This window comes from Papaver somniferum, unplaced genomic scaffold, assembly GCF_003573695.1.
Source record: "Papaver somniferum cultivar HN1 unplaced genomic scaffold, ASM357369v1 unplaced-scaffold_117, whole genome shotgun sequence".
Classification (NCBI taxonomy): Eukaryota; Viridiplantae; Streptophyta; class Magnoliopsida; order Ranunculales; family Papaveraceae; genus Papaver; species Papaver somniferum.
Genome location: NW_020620714.1, coordinates 4,994,591 through 5,012,175, shown reverse-complemented (window position 1 = coordinate 5,012,175; position 17,585 = coordinate 4,994,591). Strand labels below are relative to the sequence as shown.

The following is a 17,585-nucleotide window of genomic DNA, read 5'->3' as shown; positions in this document are numbered from 1 at the left end:
TGTCGCTGTTTTGATTTCTTAATATGAAAACATATTTTGTTTTTGGTGACTACAATAAGTTCCGAATGAAGGTGTTGAAAACAAAAACTAATTGATAAGAACTAAAAGATTTTACGTTCAAAAATATTTTCAAATTGTTTCTGAGTTTCCAAGTTTAAATACATTCAAATAGATGAATTCAAGTCAAAATAGACCCGTAAATATTTGGATGCCAAAAATTAAAAGGCACCTCTGCATCAAATCTAAAAAAAAAAAAGCAATTAAAAAAAACACGCTTGTCGGGATTTGAACCAAGGTAGTAAAACTCCTTCACTATGACACAAACCATTAGACTATAAACGGCGACGTACTGCCTTTCGAGATCCAGAGATAAGTAACAGGAGAAACCTTCAGTGTTAGGGAAAATTGCTGACGGCGCCAAGAACAAGCCCTAGAAATCAAATTTGGGGTAAGTAGTAAAATCATGCTTAAATTTTATTCTCGAATTGTTTATTAATACAATTTTGAATTCAAAAACCCTAGAAACATTCTTCGCTTCAATAATCTTGTATAGTTGAACTGTTTTTATCTTGAATTTTAATGGTTTCTCTGGATAGATTCTCTGAAACCTAAGAATGATATCTACAATTGAACTATCTAGTTTGTGATTGTTCACTGGAATTACTAAATTTTAGGTATTAGAATGATTACTAGCTGACGCTGTTCATATGTTGCCCTAATTTTGAAGAACGGAAAAAGAAAACAGAAAGAAAGATTAAGGAAACTGTTTAGACTAGATTCTCTTAAACTGAATAGTGAATAGTTCTTGATGAAACTGTTTAGATTCTTGCTGTTCAGAACAGAATGTGAAATGGGGGTTGTAAAGAATGAAATAATGTGTAATGGAATGAGTGCTTGTTGGACTGATTTGAGGAGTCCACTCAGTCCTGTCCGCTGGGTTGTCGCATTACCTTGTGTCCCTCGTATGGCTATTTGGAATCTCTAATTCTCGTACTCGCTTAGATGCTTATGCTATCTGTATGCTGTTGTGGAACGATTGTATTTTGTGGAGTTACACTGACTAAACTAAGGTAAGTGCATCCGTTGTAGTTATCGAATGAATTTGTTGTGTAAGTTGATAGCGGAATATTGCAGGATTAGCTGAATAGCGGAATGAGTGAAGAAAAGAATAAGATGCATGGAGGAGTGGGGGAAGATAACCCTGATGCTCCAAAACGTGACGCTAGGAAGGTAATGTTTCGTTTTTGTAGGAATTCTTTATGTTTCTTGATGTTTTCAATTTCTGATACTTAGCTGAAGGTGCGTGACAAAGTTCTTATTTGTGATGGTGTAGGTGAGGTTTCAGCCGAAAGTTCCTGCTCGGAAATTGCCGAAACCAGCCGTCCCTAAAACGTACTAAAAAGTTTCTGTTTGATTGTTTTTTGAGTATAGTGCTACTGCTAATTTTGTTATCTTACTTGAAATGGCCTTGGTAACTGTTTCGTTTACTTGCAGTGATGTCCCTTCAGAAGCTGAATTGGCGGAGAAGTTGAGATTTGCCAATGTACCCACGTCTTCTTTTCTTTTTCTAATCCAGATTTCTCGAACTGTACATAGTTCTTCAATTGTTTTCTTGATTGAACATTATTCTTTTTTTGCAGAAGAGTTTGGGGTTGCGAAGAAAGCCTAAGACTGAGAAGAAATGTAAGTTGTTTCGTTGTTGAACCATGTTGTTTGTTCTGTGATTTAAATGCGTAGTGTTGATTTTTCCAACCTATTTTCAATGATTTTAACACGCAGCTGAAGATATGGAGTCTGACTTGACTAAGAAACCTACATCGACTACCATCAGGTCGTTCGGCTTGAGGAGTTGTAGTAGTGAAAGCAGTGAAATAAAATCTCTAGATATTGTCCCATTTGGAGGTAAACAATGCCCAACTTAACTAATATTCGAATTATCAAGAAAATGGCTAATTGGCATTGCGAATTTCAGGCATTCCCTCACATGATTCCACTTCTATGGCTCTTGATGAACCGAAGAAAATCAAACAGTACAAGGAACCCTGGGTAAGTACTAGGTCCGACACTGTTCTTACTGATTTCATGAAATTCTATTGTACTGTTATAAAATTTCGCTAATCCATTTTCTGTTTACGCAGAACCAGTATAGTGAGTATCCAGTTACCCTTCCTCTAAGGAGGCCCTACTCTGGTGACCCAAGTAAGCTTTTTTGATATATTCTATCAATAGTACCTTCCATCATGAAATTTTATTATTGTCGAATCACGGATTAGGGTCAGTACCATGTCAACAAGTAACAACTGAGGTTGCTTTCAGAAATTCTGGATGAGGAGGAATTTGGGAAGGCAGGGGATAACAAGGAATATGACGAAACAGAAATAAATGCTGCTGCAGAGCTAGGCCTGATGGTTATTTTCTTTCTCTTTCCATACTATTAAATTCAAGGTTGACTCGTAGAAAACCATTTTACGTGATACTTCAAGATCCTGTTCAAAATTGGGTCTAGGTCTATGGTCCAAATACATTCTTGTGAGAACCCAGTTTCTGGGACAGCCAGTCTGAAATGAGTCAAGTCCCATTTGAATGCTCTTCTTCCAGATTGAGAAAGCGGTTTTTGAAAACTTTTCTTAATACCAAGGCAGTCCCTATTTAAGACTCCATTCTTGCAGATAATAGTTTCAGAATCTATGGTTAAGTAGTTAGCTTTTTGAATCATCACTTCTCTTATAATTGTTGAATGATTCAGCACTTCTGTTTTGGGGCTTTACTAATTTCTGATGGATTGTGATTGACAGGAGGAAAGTAATGAAACAAACATGATATTTCTTCAACTACCTCCTTCTTTACCTGCCTCTAGGCGCTCTGCTAGTGCCATGGGAAAAGAGATTGCTGGCAACAGGAGATCGACTACCTGTAGTTTGGAGGAGTTGCGAGGGGGATTCATGGGGAAAATGCTTGTATACAAGAGTGGTGCTGTCAAATTGAAGCTTGGAGACAACCTTTTCCATGTGAGTATAGGCGAACATCAGTATGCTTCCTTGGTTACCTAATTTAATGTCAGCAAAACCTTTTCCATGCGAATATGATAGTGGCTCCAATAATTTGCTGATGTACACCAAGATAGTTAAGAGACCATGATGAATTTGTATTTCTCATGACTGAGTCTGCAATGTAGGTTTTTCCTGGTTCGGGTGTGTGTGCTGAGACTGTTGCTGCCATCGATACAAAAGGAAAGCGCTGTAATGTAGTCGGAGATATCACCAGGCGTGCTGTCCTAACCCCAGATATCGATTCTATTGCTCCCTTAAATAGTGTCATCAACTTAGACTAATGTCTCGAAATCTAAAAAACAAAATGGCATGCTGAATATGTTTTGCAACTCTGCGATCAATCAATCCCATAAAAACCATCTGACAGAGTAACATGGCTACCGCAATGCGAACGTTGTTGTATAGGTAAATACCTAACTATGGTACAGTGGCACTCAATCAGACAGTGATTCGAGGATTTTCTTTCTGTAGTTGTGTACTAACTAGTTGTATTAGTCTCTTTCTTACGTCCTATCTTTCTATTCTGATTTTAAAGAACAAGCTGTTTGTTGTTGTTGCTGTGTTGAAATGAACAGATAGTGTTCTGAAAGGTTTGTCTGTTTGGTATCAGTGCCATATGTTGTTTCTGTTGCACATTTTTTGCAAATTGATCCATCACTAATTTGGCTTCAGTTTCAAGAGAAACAAACACCTCTAGTTAAAAAGAGGAATTCTTGACCCTCATTGACCTTCAAAACAAAAAGATTTCTCATTGAAGAGGAAATTTTGATGGCTTTAGCCAGTGCCTGAATCTTGCCCAGCGTCTAGTCTCTACTACGCGTAGAGCAGCAAAAGCTCAGCCAGTGTGTCAAAGAGACTTTGGCCAGCAAAAGCTCAGCTCATAACCCACCACCAGCACCGCAACCACCCAAGGTGTTCACCGGACCACCAGCACCGCAACCACCCAAGGTGTTCACCGGACCACCAGCACCACAACCACCCAAGGTGTTCACCGGACCCTCTCACCGTTACTGGTCACAACTCAATCAAGTGGCAACCACTTCTTGGGTAACTTTATTGGCTAGTGCCCTAACTAATTAAATGGGCGCCAATATAAACAATGACCTTTCGACGGCCAGATCCCTAGTTTGATAAATTGACGGCTCAGATTCTGTAAACAATGACCTTTAGGTTTATAATCGATATGTCTAGGGTTTTTCCACATAAAAGCCGGATTCTGTAACTCCAAACCCTAGTGAGAGAGAGAGAGAGGAGGCGCTAGGAAGAAGAAGAAGAAGAAGAAGAAGAACATCTTAGCCATGGGTAAGTTTCTTCACTCTGGGTTCATCCATCTTCGTTGAATCTCTGAAAGTATTGATTGATTCTTGATTTCTGAATCAAATGCTTAAGGTTTCTGTGCTCTGTGTATTGATTTTTGTTTTTCTTCAGATTAGTATGTGAAATGGCACCGAGGTTGTTGTTTCATGATAAGAAACTGTGGGGGTTTGTTAGATTTGTTTTTAATCTGAGTTTAATGTTTGTTTTTAGAGATTTGGATTACCCCCTTTCAGTGTTTTTGAGCTTAGTGGTTTTTGAACTTTTTAATTTTCTCAGATTTTGTTACTGGAAATGTATTCTGGGTTTAGCTTAGATTTTGTTATAATATGGTGAAAATACCCTTTTTAGATTCAATTGTTTTTGTTTTTATGTGACTATGGGTTTTTGGGATTAATGTTTTTGTTGGGTTTGATAGGTGCTTACAAGTACGTTTCTGAGTTATGGAGGAAGAAACAATCCGATGTGATGAGGTTTTTGCAGAGGGTGAGGTGCTGGGAGTATCGTCAACATCCTTCGATTTGCCGTGTTACCCGTCCTACTCGTCCTGATAAGGCTAGGCGTTTGGGATACAAGGCCAAGCAGGTAATCAAAAGTCTTAAATCTGTGCTTTATGTTGCTGTTTTTAGTGTGTTTGGTAGAAATAGTTCAGTATAATTATATGAAATGATGCGATTTTTCTAGTTGTTTGCGGTATTAAATTGAATTGAAGATCCTGATGCTGAATACATTGTGTGGATTATATGATTTTCGTTAACATGTAATTGGATTCGTAGGCCCATTCTCTGTTTTTCTACATTGTTTGAATGGTGTTAGGGATTGTCTCTACTATCAATCAAGCTGGATGTTCTTCAAAAAGAGGCAATGTCTATTTGTTTAATGGAAAGCAGATTCTCATCAAAAGCATGCTTTTTTATGGAAACCCACTAGTGCAAGTTCTGTATTTTTCTGATTCCTGTTACTGGGGCCTCTCCAGATACGGATATTGTTGCTTTGCTATCTGTGTTTATAAGCATGTCTGATCCATGAGATTTGTTTTTTACTTGCTCGGCCTATGGAGCATGCATATCCTTCAATCCTTTGTATTTATTGTTCTATTTTTCTCTTTGCAGGGTTATGTCATTTACCGTGTACGTGTCAGACGTGGTGGTCGTAAGAGGCCAGTTCCAAAGGGTATTGTGTATGGTAAGCCAAAGAACCAAGGTATTACCCAACTCAAATTCCAGAGGAACAAGAGGTCAGTTGCTGAGGAACGTGCTGGACGTAAACTGGGTGGTCTCAAAGTTCTCAACTCTTACTGGATCAATGAGGTTTGTTCTACTTGTAATAATTTGTCTGCTTCATTTCTGTTCCTTCTGCACCTCAGTTATACTCTTCTGAATTCTTTAACTTAGTTTTATTGTTTCTGCAATGCAGGACTCTACCTACAAGTACTTCGAGATCATTCTTGTGGATGCTGCACACAACGCTATCCGTAATGACCCAAGAATCAACTGGATTTGCAACCCTGTTCACAAGCATAGGGAACTTCGTGGTCTCACCTCAGCTGGAAAGAAATACAGAGGTCTGAGAGGCAGAGGACATTTGAACACCAAGGCAAGACCATCACGAAGGGCAACCTGGAAGAGAAACAACACCGTCTCTCTCCGTCGTTACCGTTAGATTTGAGTTGCTATATTATCTTGTTTTGGAATCTAGGAGCTTAGTTGCCATCTTGCTATGCAAATTATGAATACTCTAGTACAATTTTGTGGTTTTATAGATTTCTGTTGCGACTTGATGCTTAAATTTGGTACTATCTTTTTATTTAAGCAGATGTTTTGGGTCAAGGGTTATTACGGAATGATATCGATCCCCATTGCCGGTCTTTCAATTGTTTCTCCCTTGGTGTTAATGGTAGTATGTTTGCAGAGATGAGTTATGCCTGGCCGTTTATTGTGAAAAAAATTCTGCAACTCCCAGTAATGCGCTTCAATCAGCTTTATTCACTCCACTTGGGTGTCTACAATGTCTGCAATTACATTCATTTCTTAATATTAATAGCCCTGTAAGTTGCACCATGATCTGCAGCAACTGAGTTAAAGAAATCCTGTAGCTTAACAATTACTAAATACACACAGGGCTTAACACAGGACTATTTCAAGTGAAAACAGATAAGATAGCATTGCCTGAGAAAGAACCATACACAATCCAGCTCAATGCCGTAAAGAAGGCCACTGCAGAGGGGTTCATTAGCTCATACACTGGATAAAAGGAAGCAAACTCACTAAAACATTGATAAATTGCCATTGCAGAGGATTCATCAGATCATAAACTGGACAAAAGGAAGAAAGATGACTAAACATCAACAAAATTTGCACATTGAAATGTCTCCCAACTAACATTTCTGGAAGACTGAGCTGCATTCTAATGAAATGAACTCTGTATTGTTGCTCCTTGATGGTATGGTTGCGAAGTAACTCTGTAATCCTTGAGATGGTTTATGCCTGGTCGTTTATTGCAAAAAGTTTCAGTAATTTAATATGGCCTTTAGGATAAGCAGCAACTGAGTTAAATAAAGATATCAGAAAGAAAGAACCATAGACATTCCAGCTCAATGCTGTGAAGAAGAAAGCATTGCAGAGGGATTCATCAGAAGATCATAAACTGGATAATAGGAAGAAAACTGACTAAACATTGGTAAAATGCCATCGCAGAGGGATTCATCAGATCATAAACTGGACAAAAGGAAGAAAGATGACTAAACATCAACAAAATTCGGGACTGCACACATTAAGATGTCTCCCAATTCACATTTCTGGTAGACTGAGCTGCAGTTTAATGAAATGAACTTTCAAAATAGAATATACTGAGTTACAATTTATATGAATTCTCTCCAAAATTCCCATGTTTCATCTTTCAATGGAGCATCTGAGTTAGCTTAGCAATTACTCAGTACACATTGGACTACTGCAAGTGAAAACAACCAAGATAGCATTGCCTGAGCTAAATAAAGATATCAGAAAGAACCGTAGACAATCCAGCTCAATGCTGTAAAGAAGAAGGCATTGCAGAGGGATTCATAAACTAGATAAAAGGAAGAAAACTGACTAAACATTGATAACATGCCATTGCAGAGGGATTCATCAGATCATAAACTGGACAAAAAGAAGAAAAATGACTAAACATCTGTAAAACTTGAAGACTCCAGACATCAAAATGTCTCCCGACTTACATTTCTGAAAGACTGAGCTGCACTTTAATGAAATGAACTTTCAAAATAGATTATACTGAGTTCTGATTTCTATAAAATCTCTCCAAAATTTCCATGTTTCATCTTTCAAAGGACAAATACGTATGTAGTATCAAAATGCAGCTTACATGACACCATTGAAGAAGTTAAAGAACCAAAACAAAGCCGATGTGCTTTGGAGCTATGCAACATAGAACTAAAGCTAAAGGAGGAGGTGGATTAACTAACTAGCTAGCTACTGAAACTTACATTGTTTTCTTTCGTTGATGAAGCAGGATCACCATTCCGCTAAAGTGCTCCCAATTGTTTATAACCTGTTGTACTTCAGTCATACTATGACCAACATTGAACACAAGAAAACGAACTATCTCTGGCCATCTACTTGTATTTATGAACAAAATGCAACAGTTATAATGGCAAGTAGTCGGCTTCACCTAAAACCTCATCCATTTGCTCATCCATGGAACTTTCCGGTGTTAAATTCATATCCAAAACCTCAGTAACACCAGCTTCAGACTCAACGTGACCGTTAGGTTCTTGAGCATCTAAACTCATATCCAAAACCTCAGTAACACCAGCTTTGGGGTCAACAAGACCGTTAAGTTCTGGAACATTTAAGACAATCTCAATTCGACACTCGCCTTGATGACCTTGGTGATGGCCTTGCTGTTGTTGTTCACCCCATTCATTTTAGATATGATTGGAGTGCAAACATTCTTTAATTCCTCCACCTGGTTGTTAATTTCGACTAACTCACACAATACATCGTTATCCAACCACTGGTCAACCTTAGCTAGTGCAGCCTCAATTTTCTTCCTATCCTTAGATTCTAGCTTCCCTCCAAATTTCTGGATCTTGCTTCTTATGTCGGATACATAATTGTGATTGGAGTTCCTTGACTCCACCTTCTTCTTCTGTTCTTCATCTTGAAGCTTAAATATCTCAGCCTCTCTAATCAATCTCTTAATCTCCTCCTCTGGAAACCTCCCCACACTATGTCTAATTGTTATCTCTTTTCTGTTTCCAGTGATCTTGTCTTCAGCAAAGACAGTCAATATACCATTAGCATCGACATCAAAAGATACTTTGACATCGTAACCACCACGAGGGGCTGGAGGAATTCCTTCTAACTTAAATTCTCCTAAAAAATTGTTATCATGTACCCCACTTCTCTCACCCTCATACACATGAATATGGAAGTGATCTTGATTTTCCTCATGGGTCGAGTAAAGCTTTTCCATCTTTACTGGAATGGGGGTGTTCCTTGGAATGACCACATCCATAACAGTTTGAAGCTTTTTAACACCGAGAGAAAGAGGGGTGACATCCAACAGGACCAAGTCCTGTACCTTCTTATTATCCACACCACTCAACATAGCAGCTTGAATTGCAGCACCCTCAGCCACAGCTTCGTCAGGGTTGATGCTCTTGGATAGTTCCATTCCAGGAAAGAATTCCTCCAATAGAGACTGAATCTTTGGTATTCTAGTGGACCCACCAACGAGCACAATGTCATGAATGCTGCTCTTTTCAATCTTGGACCCTTCCAAACATTTTCTAACAGATTCCATACATTTCTTGAACAAATCCTTGTTCAGTTCTTCAAATTTACCACGTAGAACTTCCACATCGAAATCAACTCCTTCACACAAAGAGTCCAAGGTAATTCTTGTGCTAGACTGGTTTGAGAGACTCCTCTTTGCCTTCTCACATGCTGTCCTCAGCCTCCTAAGAGCCCTTGGGTTTCTAGTAATGTCCATCTTGTTCTTCCTCTTGAACTCTTTCACAAAGTGATTGACCATTCTGTCATCAAAGTCCTCCCCTCCAAGATGTGTATCTCCATCTGTAGCCTTGACTTGAATGACACCATCTCCAATGGTGAGTATGGAAACATCAAAAGTACCCCCACCAAGATCAAAGATAAGAACATTCAATTCATCAGCATCCTTCTTCTTATCAAGTCCATACGCAATAGCAGCCGCCGTAGGTTCATTTATAATCCGCATCACATTAAGGCCAGCAATGGTTCCAGCATCCTTAGTAGCTTGACGCTGCGAATCATTAAAGTAAGCAGGGACCGTAATTACAGCATCCTTAACATCTGAACGAAGATAACCTTCTGCAATTTCTTTCATCTTACTCAGAACCATAGCAGAAATTTCTTCAGGTGAAAATTGTTTCTCCTCCCCCATGTGCTGCACTTGAAACACCGGCCTCTTGTCATCTCTAGCAATAACTTTGAATGGCCATAGTTTCATATCATTCTGCACAATCCTATCACTGAATTTCCTACCAATCAATCGTTTTGCATCTAGAAACACACACAAATTCAGAACAAAACAAACATTCAGAACAAAGATGCAACAAACACTTGATGAACCAAGTAATGAAACACATGCAGAAAATCATACAACAAAACAAGTAATTGAACACCTAATTGATGAACCAAGTAATGAAACACATGCAGAAAATCATACAACAAAACAAGTAATTGAACACATAATTGATGTAAATAAAAGATGGACAGAACAAAAAAAAAGAAGAAGAAGGGTTTTGTTTTTACCAAAAATGGTGTTGACAGGATTCCTGGCGACTTGATTCTTAGCACCATCACCGATCAGACGTTCAGTCTCAGTAAAAGCAACATAAGAAGGTGTTGTTCGATTTCCATCATTATTACCAACAATCTGAACCCGATCATGTTGCCATACACCAACATATGAGTAAGTTGTTCCCAAATCGATCCCAATTGCTGCCATTTGTATGATTTGCCGAGAAAATTGGTCGGGTTTTAAGCAAAATATCAAGGGTTTTAGAGGGAGATTTGTTGAGAAATATTTGGGGGCTGTTTTTCTAAATTTAGGTTAGACCTGGATCTAGGAATGAATGGTGTATATAGGCGTCTTTTCATTTCCAGGAACCTTTGGGTTTCCATAAATTTAGATTACAGAAATACCCTTTATTTATAGTTATTTGCATTTTCTGTCTAGGGTTGCACATGGTTGGGCTGGCTGTCCTGGGGAGCTAGGAACACCGGCAATTCGTTTCGCAGAGATCTGACACTGTTGCTGCATTGGTGAAGCTATGTAGTGGCCTTGTTATGGTCATGGGGGAGATGAGCACTTGCTGCAAAAAAAAAAAAAATGGTTTTCTCCACAATTAGGTCATAGAACAAAAATCCCTTAGAGCTTGGAGGAAAAAAAGAGAAGGGGTTGGAGGCCTGACCTTTGTCTCTTAACCGGTCTGGTCAAAGAAACATAATCTAAGGAAGTGCATTTATTGGTCGACGCTTGACATTAATCAAGCATTTTAATGGGAAATTATTAGTAACACTAGGTGAGGCTAATTACGGTGTTATTCATCTCTAAAGTGATCAATGTCATACAAGGAGTTATTTTGATTTATGTATTCCTATGTGTTGCTAATAAGATCATGGAAATGTTCTAACCGGTATCTTGCCGGCGTAGTCAAGTGCGAGCAATCAATTCTAGTACTTAATCGATCAATGCTTCTATTAGTAAGGGCAATTCCTATAAGATTTGTGAAAATATTAGATTTGCCCAATTTACTTAATCATGGGACGGGCAAATGAAAATGTTAGATTTGCCCATATGCAGTTAATAGTACAACAACCTCTTGGAGCTTGGAGGAAAAAGAATGGGGGTTGGACGCCTGACTTGGTCTAAGTTGGATTTATAGAGAAAGTTGGCTTAGCAGCTGCAGCATTTCTGTATTCATATATTTTCCTTGCATTGCTTTATCTATAATAACACACACCGTCTGGTCAAGATACATAAGTTTATGAAGTGGGTTTATTGGTTGACTAAAAATCTGCAAGTCGTCGCGAGGCCAGCGACGGCTCTATTGGTGCAACTTAGTTTTTTTTTTATTATTTTTTTTAAAGATTGTTTTGAAAGTCACCATACATTTTTAGCAGATATCATGCTTGTTCTTGTACTGCATTATACATTCTCTAAATTCCTTCATTTTGTTGTTCATATCATCTAAGCCACTTAAATATTGGTTTTCATCCACTGAATGGGGTCGTTAACTGCAGCCTCAATCTTCCCTTTACCAACGCACATCATTGATTTAACGTTCGAGCTTTGTTCATGACAAGGACAATATATTTCTCTGTGCGCTAATCTCCTTCTCAGTACAAGCTCTAACAGAACATATATCTGGCTGTCTTCAGAAGCTAACATTCTGCAATAACGAGACCAAATGTAGACTACGCGTTGAGAAGCCAACATTCGGTATAACCCAGCACCGTAATGAAGTGCATAGAATTTTGAAGTCTGGGATAAGGGAAATTAGCTTTATATAGTATTACTAAAGAAACAATGATGGGAATAATCTCTATCCCATATAACAAGCATGATAACTGGCTCACATACACCAAGAAATCCCCTGTGGCAAGGTATTAGATGCATGATAAATTGCAGAAATTAGATCAATTTCACCAGGGTGATTAATGCTTTCTTTCATCTACCTGAGTTTGATGTTACTCTTCTTTGTTGTGATGCTGCATCAAGGAATAAAGAAAATAGAGGCTTGATATTTTAGGAAGGATAATACTTCATGTATTGCTCTAAAACAAAAGAAATAAAGAAAATCGAACTATATATATATCAGTAATTAGTACAATTTTTACTCAGCACCACCCATATCGAGAGCACCACTACCGTCTTGGGACAACTTATCTATGAGAGGGTTGCATACATTCAGTAACTCATTCATCTTGCGGTTGATATCATTTATCTCAGCTGATTCGCTGCTGTCTAACCACTGAAATGCATCCTTGACTGCATCTTTGAGTTTTTTCCTATCATCCTTAGCTAGCTTCTTTCTTGTATCTTTCATTGTGTTCCTCATGTCGTATAAGAAATTTTCAAGGGAATTCCTCGACTCCACTTTCTTCCGATGCATTTCATCTTCCAATTTGAATCTCTCAGCCTTACGAGCCAACTTATCGATCTCAGCCTTGGACAACCTTGCAATGTAATTGGAAACGGTGATCATGTTATTACTCCCTGTTGAGTGTTCTTCAGCATACACACTCAATATACCATTTGCATCAATTTTAAAGCATACTGTGAATTGCAGATCGCCAGCGGGGGATGGAGGAATTCCTTCCAAGTCGAACTGACCCAACAGATTATTGTCACTGGTTATAGATCCCTCACCCTCAAACACCTTAACAGTCACAGTAGTTTGTCTGTTGCAGGTGGTAGTGAAGTTGCTTTTTTCCTTCTTGGTGGGAATGTAAGTGTTTTGGGATCAAAACCTCATGGACGTTGAGTTGAAAAGTGTATAATAACCTCATGGACTCATGGTCATGATCTTAAAATATCGAAATTTATGTAAAGATGTGGAAAATCAATCCCGATTGCTTACCAAAAACGGTGTTGATAGGATTCACGGAAGCTTGATTCTTAGCAGCATCACCAATCAGACGTTCAGTATCAGTAAAACCAACATAAGGAGTGGTACGATTTCCTTGATCATCAGCAATAATCTCAACTCGGTCATGTTGCCATACACCAACACATGAATATGTTGTACCTAAATCAATCCCGATTACCGCACCTCTTCCAGCCATGTACAATACACGAACTAAAAAGAAAACTCAACTTTGTAACCAGAGACGAGAAGATTTGAGGCTTTGAGCTGATATAGCCTTTATATGAGTGATTTTAGAATAAGGTTTCCTAAATTCAGTGTGTTTCCTCTTCTGTAGATTTTGGAACTGACAAAAGCTGACCCCACAAAATCGATCACAGGCCAAATTGCATCCTTGAACACTTCTGAACAGATTCCATGTCCAATTTTTGAAATGTAATCAATCTCAATGGTTGTCTCAATGGGTACATGAGAGGGTCCTCTTTGCCCTCTCACATGTTGTTCTCAACATACGTCGACTACGTTCAGAAGCTAACATTTGGATTTTGGTACATTACTGAAGTGCATGAAATTTTGAATTCGGTAGGAAAAAAAATAGTGTTGTATATATATATATTGTAGAACAAACAATAACGGGACTCTCTCACACACACATCAACAGAACAGTACAAGACATAAACCATTTTTCAGACAAACACTGTATCTTCAAATACATTATACTCCATTAATAAGTTTCGCGCCAGTAAACTCGATAATATGTAGCATAAACACCATTAACTAGAGCTTTGGCTATACTCTTGTGGGGTCTGGCTTGAAGGGTACCCTATACCATGTCGTTTGTTAGGGAAAACCATGAATACTGAGCTTGAAATGGCACCAACAACAGGAGGTAATGCCATCAACAGCATCTTCTGTGATGATTCAAAAGAAGGATAGTAGCACCCAACCGTGTTTGGGTCCAGTAGAACAATGACAGCGAATACCAACACCGTAAAAAACCCATGCACAAAGTCTCCAAATCGAAGTTTGTATGCTGATAAGTTCTCTGATTTCGATGATGGCCAAAGTCCCTTCGTGGTTGCGATCCCGTAATGAATTACACCGTCATTACCGACGTAACTATCAGTAAAGGATGTAAAGCAACAAGAAAATCCACAAATGGTAAGAAGAATACCTGTTAAGTATTTGTTAAGGGTGTGACAGTGACCATTATTGGATACAACAGGACTAAGAAACTGATACAAGAAAACAGTTCCAGTGGGTAAAACCTTGAGGAGATTACCTACTCCTTTGAAAGCCATATCTCCTAATTGCTGAGAACTGCTCCTTAATTGTTTCGAGGAAGAAGAAGAAGAAGAAGCCATTTATAGTTTTTTTACTTGGAGATAGAATTGATATATGTTATATAAATGGTATAGTAGGATTTCGTTTCATCTTTGGGCATTTCCTCTTTATATACAAAAAAACAAATGAGATATTATCAAAAACAGATTTGAGAAAGTTCTTGCTTGTAAGCAAATCAAAAGTGCTTGCATAACTTTGATGTCAATATTGCTTTTGCTTTTACTCTTAAAACCGTGTAGACCCATTTCTTAATCTTAGGATTTAGGATTCCTTGTGGAGTGTTTTTAGTACGCTTGAATAGATAAGTTTTGGGTACTTAGTGATTTTCAAACACTGAAATAAATTGTACTGTATTCATTAATATATGTAGCTACTTTGATCTGATTCTAGAGTATTTTGATTAGGATTGTCAAATAGGTAAGGGATCTACGACAAGTCATTTCCCTACATAGTATATTTGTGATCATTACCAACTTTACTAACACTCTCTTTTACTAATTTGAGTAAAATTATTTTCTTCAAAAATAGGTAACTCAATCAATTACGCTATTGCACATTAGTAATTAAGTCATTTAAGTAATCGGAAGTGTCCATGTGAATTGATTATAAAATTAATGTTGGTGGGCATAATTAAAACATCTAATCAACTTCTAATCACTAATAATTAATGCTCATCTCTCAATGATACGTCATAGCTTTAATTGGTTGATATGTATGATCCTGTCGAGTCATATTATAGTGGGTAATGTCAGAATGTGAATGCCAAACTTTCTGTTTTCCGTATAATAAACGAATTGCAACTTGAACAAGCACTATTAGTATTAGAAGGTCTAGAGCTGATGAGAGCTACACGAAGCACCTTCGCACCTTTGATTTATCTTCTTTTATTTTCGGTGACGCTTGGTTGTTTATTTTCCGAATGCTAATACTTGATGTGTACTATGTTAAATTAAAGATAAAAATCCTGTTACACCAATTGAGTATCTAACATACTGTCGTCTGATAAACCAATACGATATCTTCAACTATTAAAGCCACAAAACAGTTTGGAAAATTTATCGGTTAGACTTGGATGGATGGCCTAAACGTCAAAAGTCTGAGGTGGAGGTATGACTTAGAACATCTGTCTGTCCGAGTATGTAACTAGCTAATGCTTCCTTACTTTTGAGCAGGGTCTAGTGTAGTTTATATTGAACGCGGTCTTAGTTTTTCAACATTACCATGTCAATGGATTATACATGCATGGCTGCTAACATTTTGAATATGATGGTGCGCCAGACGTGATTAATAAAGTCATTACTGATCTGGCGAATGTCGACATATAGAATTATTGAGATTATTATGGCTGGTGTGGTGATGAAAGCTGGCCTTCCAAATGGTGCATCTATGTATAAGCATGTAACTAGCTGCTATCCGTATTCAACCTTTCACAATCATAAGAGAAGAAATTTTAGTTAATACCCATAAGAAAAAGATGGTGAGGAAGAATTTGTTGTTGTGTGTTGGTTATTATGCTTTTTCTTGTCTTTGTTTCGGTCGATTGTGACACCTGTGCCGGATTTGGTGAGAGTTGCGGTTATGCTTTATTTGCACCAGCTTGCTGCGACAACAAGCTGTGCGTAGGGTTCATATGGACGGCGTGTTCTGATCAATCACAATTCATTAGTGGATTTGGGGGGCCCTAATCACAGATGGCCGATGTCATTCATACAAGGGAGTGTATTTGCTTTATGTATCGTTTTGTTTTGCTAATAAGATCATGTTAATGTTGTTGTCCATACCTAGGTTGATTAACTGGTATTCGGCGTGAGTTGTCAAGTAAAAATCAACTCTAGGACGCACGTACCTGATCATCGATCAATATTCAACATCATTTTCTATTGGGATCAATTGTGTTGTGTTGCTTTGCTTCGTAAGGTGGTTTTATGATTGTATCTTATCTCTGAAAGTAACTTCAGTTCCTATGATAAATTTCCTATACATGTAAACTGATTTTGTTCTTATTAGTGACCAGCAAGTCAAGACAACGGTGTAATCTCACTTTGCAGCTCTAGCAACTTCTAAAAGTAACACAAGTTACCAGAAATGGTTACGGAATAACTTAAATCACTCTGCGAGACCGTCGCCTATTTATTTGACTTAACCGGGCAAAAGGAAAAGAAGAAAGAATAATGGAAAAGTAACACTATTTGACTTTGGTCAATGAAAATTCACAATCTATCTGACTATGTGGTTAGGTTTGTTGTTTACCGAAAATGCTTCTCGTCCCCGTAGAAATGCTCCAAATTTGTCCCCCACCTCACATAACACCAAATAATGGTCCTTGTGCATTTCCCCCGCCCCACCAATCTAATGAAGTCAACGGACGAAAACAACGCCACCTAATGGGGGACAGATCTGGGAAATAAATATGGGAGATATGTAGCACATCCGGTTATTTACCTCTAAATTCTAATCCAACTGGGCTCAACTGGAAATAGCCCAGTTGGCTATAGGTCAACTTTGGCCGAATCTTCTATTTTGAGGTTAAAAGCTCAGTCCTGCCCTGATAATTTTTGATATGTAGATCAAAGCTAACATGGATATCATTGATTTGACAAACAACAAAATTATTACTCAATAATAAAATAAGGAAAACATAAAGAAATTGAACTACATACCAAAATGATAATGGAGACAACAATATTACGTGGTTCGGTCATCTCGACCTACATCCACGGAGAAACCCATAAGGGTGAATTATATTGATGATCGTCAGAACATTCTGAGATGGTTTTACAGTTACATATGTACTCTATTTATAGAGTTGAGAAGATGAAAAATATATTCCTAATTAATACCAAATATACTTATCTAGGAAATTAAAAGATTACACATATCTTCTAGATGTTTGATTTATTTTTCACGTGCGCACACGCTCACTGCACATGATCACTCCAATATATGTGCCTAATATTCCAATACCCCCCTCAAGTTGGGCACGAAAAACATTTGAAGTGTTCAACTTGACCAATCTCTTGAGAATAATCTTGTAACATAAACTTAATTTCTTACTGCAAGCACTTGAACTTCAATTACAACGACAGTTGAATAAACTCGCGAGACATAGTAAATGAAGCATCAAAATGATCTTCATAGCAGACTTCGTAGCAGCAAGATACGTACACTTGTGTAAAACGAACGATGTGGAACAAACAGTCTTCCATATAGACTTTAACTGGTTGATGTTTTCGGGGGGGGGG

The 17,585-nt window shown here is 38.0% G+C and overlaps 5 protein-coding genes across 8 annotated transcripts; 2 read left to right on the top strand and 3 right to left on the bottom strand.

The window, feature by feature from the left end:
- The first annotated feature begins 342 nt into the window (after window positions 1–342).
- Window positions 343–3,659, top strand: LOC113329504 (DNA-directed RNA polymerase III subunit RPC4-like). The gene is made up of 11 exons (XM_026576375.1): window positions 343–448; window positions 1,135–1,230; window positions 1,334–1,392; window positions 1,495–1,543; window positions 1,641–1,683; window positions 1,780–1,902; window positions 1,973–2,046; window positions 2,139–2,199; window positions 2,317–2,408; window positions 2,796–3,008; window positions 3,176–3,659. Exons 2-11 carry the CDS (start codon window positions 1,153–1,155, stop codon window positions 3,329–3,331), a joined length of 948 nt encoding a protein of 315 aa, XP_026432160.1. The 5' UTR covers window positions 343–448; window positions 1,135–1,152; the 3' UTR covers window positions 3,332–3,659.
- A 565-nt stretch (window positions 3,660–4,224) lies between these two features.
- LOC113329933 (60S ribosomal protein L15) lies at window positions 4,225–6,244 on the top strand. The gene is made up of 4 exons (XM_026576768.1): window positions 4,225–4,352; window positions 4,783–4,949; window positions 5,477–5,674; window positions 5,781–6,244. The coding sequence occupies exons 1-4, from the start codon at window positions 4,349–4,351 to the stop codon at window positions 6,024–6,026; spliced, it is 615 nt and encodes a 204-aa protein (XP_026432553.1). The 5' UTR covers window positions 4,225–4,348; the 3' UTR covers window positions 6,027–6,244.
- Window positions 6,245–6,525: 281 nt separating this feature from the next.
- LOC113329930 (heat shock cognate 70 kDa protein-like) lies at window positions 6,526–10,445 on the bottom strand. 4 transcript variants are annotated; one of them, XR_003350001.1, is made up of 3 exons: window positions 10,160–10,445; window positions 7,846–9,907; window positions 6,526–6,850 (listed from the first exon to the last, which is right to left on the bottom strand). XR_003350001.1 is itself a non-coding variant. In XM_026576766.1 (2 exons), the coding sequence occupies exons 1-2, from the start codon at window positions 10,353–10,355 to the stop codon at window positions 8,211–8,213; spliced, it is 1,893 nt and encodes a 630-aa protein (XP_026432551.1). In that variant the 5' UTR covers window positions 10,356–10,445; the 3' UTR covers window positions 7,612–8,210. The 4 variants fall into 4 exon arrangements, 1 of the variants encoding a protein (XP_026432551.1); XR_003350002.1 differs by having other exon boundaries at window positions 6,831–6,963; XR_003350003.1 differs by lacking the exon at window positions 6,526–6,850 and adding an exon at window positions 6,974–7,313.
- A 1,801-nt stretch (window positions 10,446–12,246) lies between these two features.
- LOC113329684 (heat shock 70 kDa protein 18-like) lies at window positions 12,247–13,198 on the bottom strand. Its single transcript, XM_026576529.1, has 2 exons — window positions 13,019–13,198; window positions 12,247–12,792 (listed from the first exon to the last, which is right to left on the bottom strand). The coding sequence occupies exons 1-2, from the start codon at window positions 13,196–13,198 to the stop codon at window positions 12,247–12,249; spliced, it is 726 nt and encodes a 241-aa protein (XP_026432314.1).
- A 379-nt stretch (window positions 13,199–13,577) lies between these two features.
- On the bottom strand, window positions 13,578–14,421 carry LOC113329934 (protein DMP2-like). The gene has a single exon (XM_026576769.1). The coding sequence runs from the start codon at window positions 14,361–14,363 to the stop codon at window positions 13,773–13,775; it is 591 nt and encodes a 196-aa protein (XP_026432554.1). The 5' UTR covers window positions 14,364–14,421; the 3' UTR covers window positions 13,578–13,772.
- Between the last annotated feature and the right edge of the window lie 3,164 nt (window positions 14,422–17,585).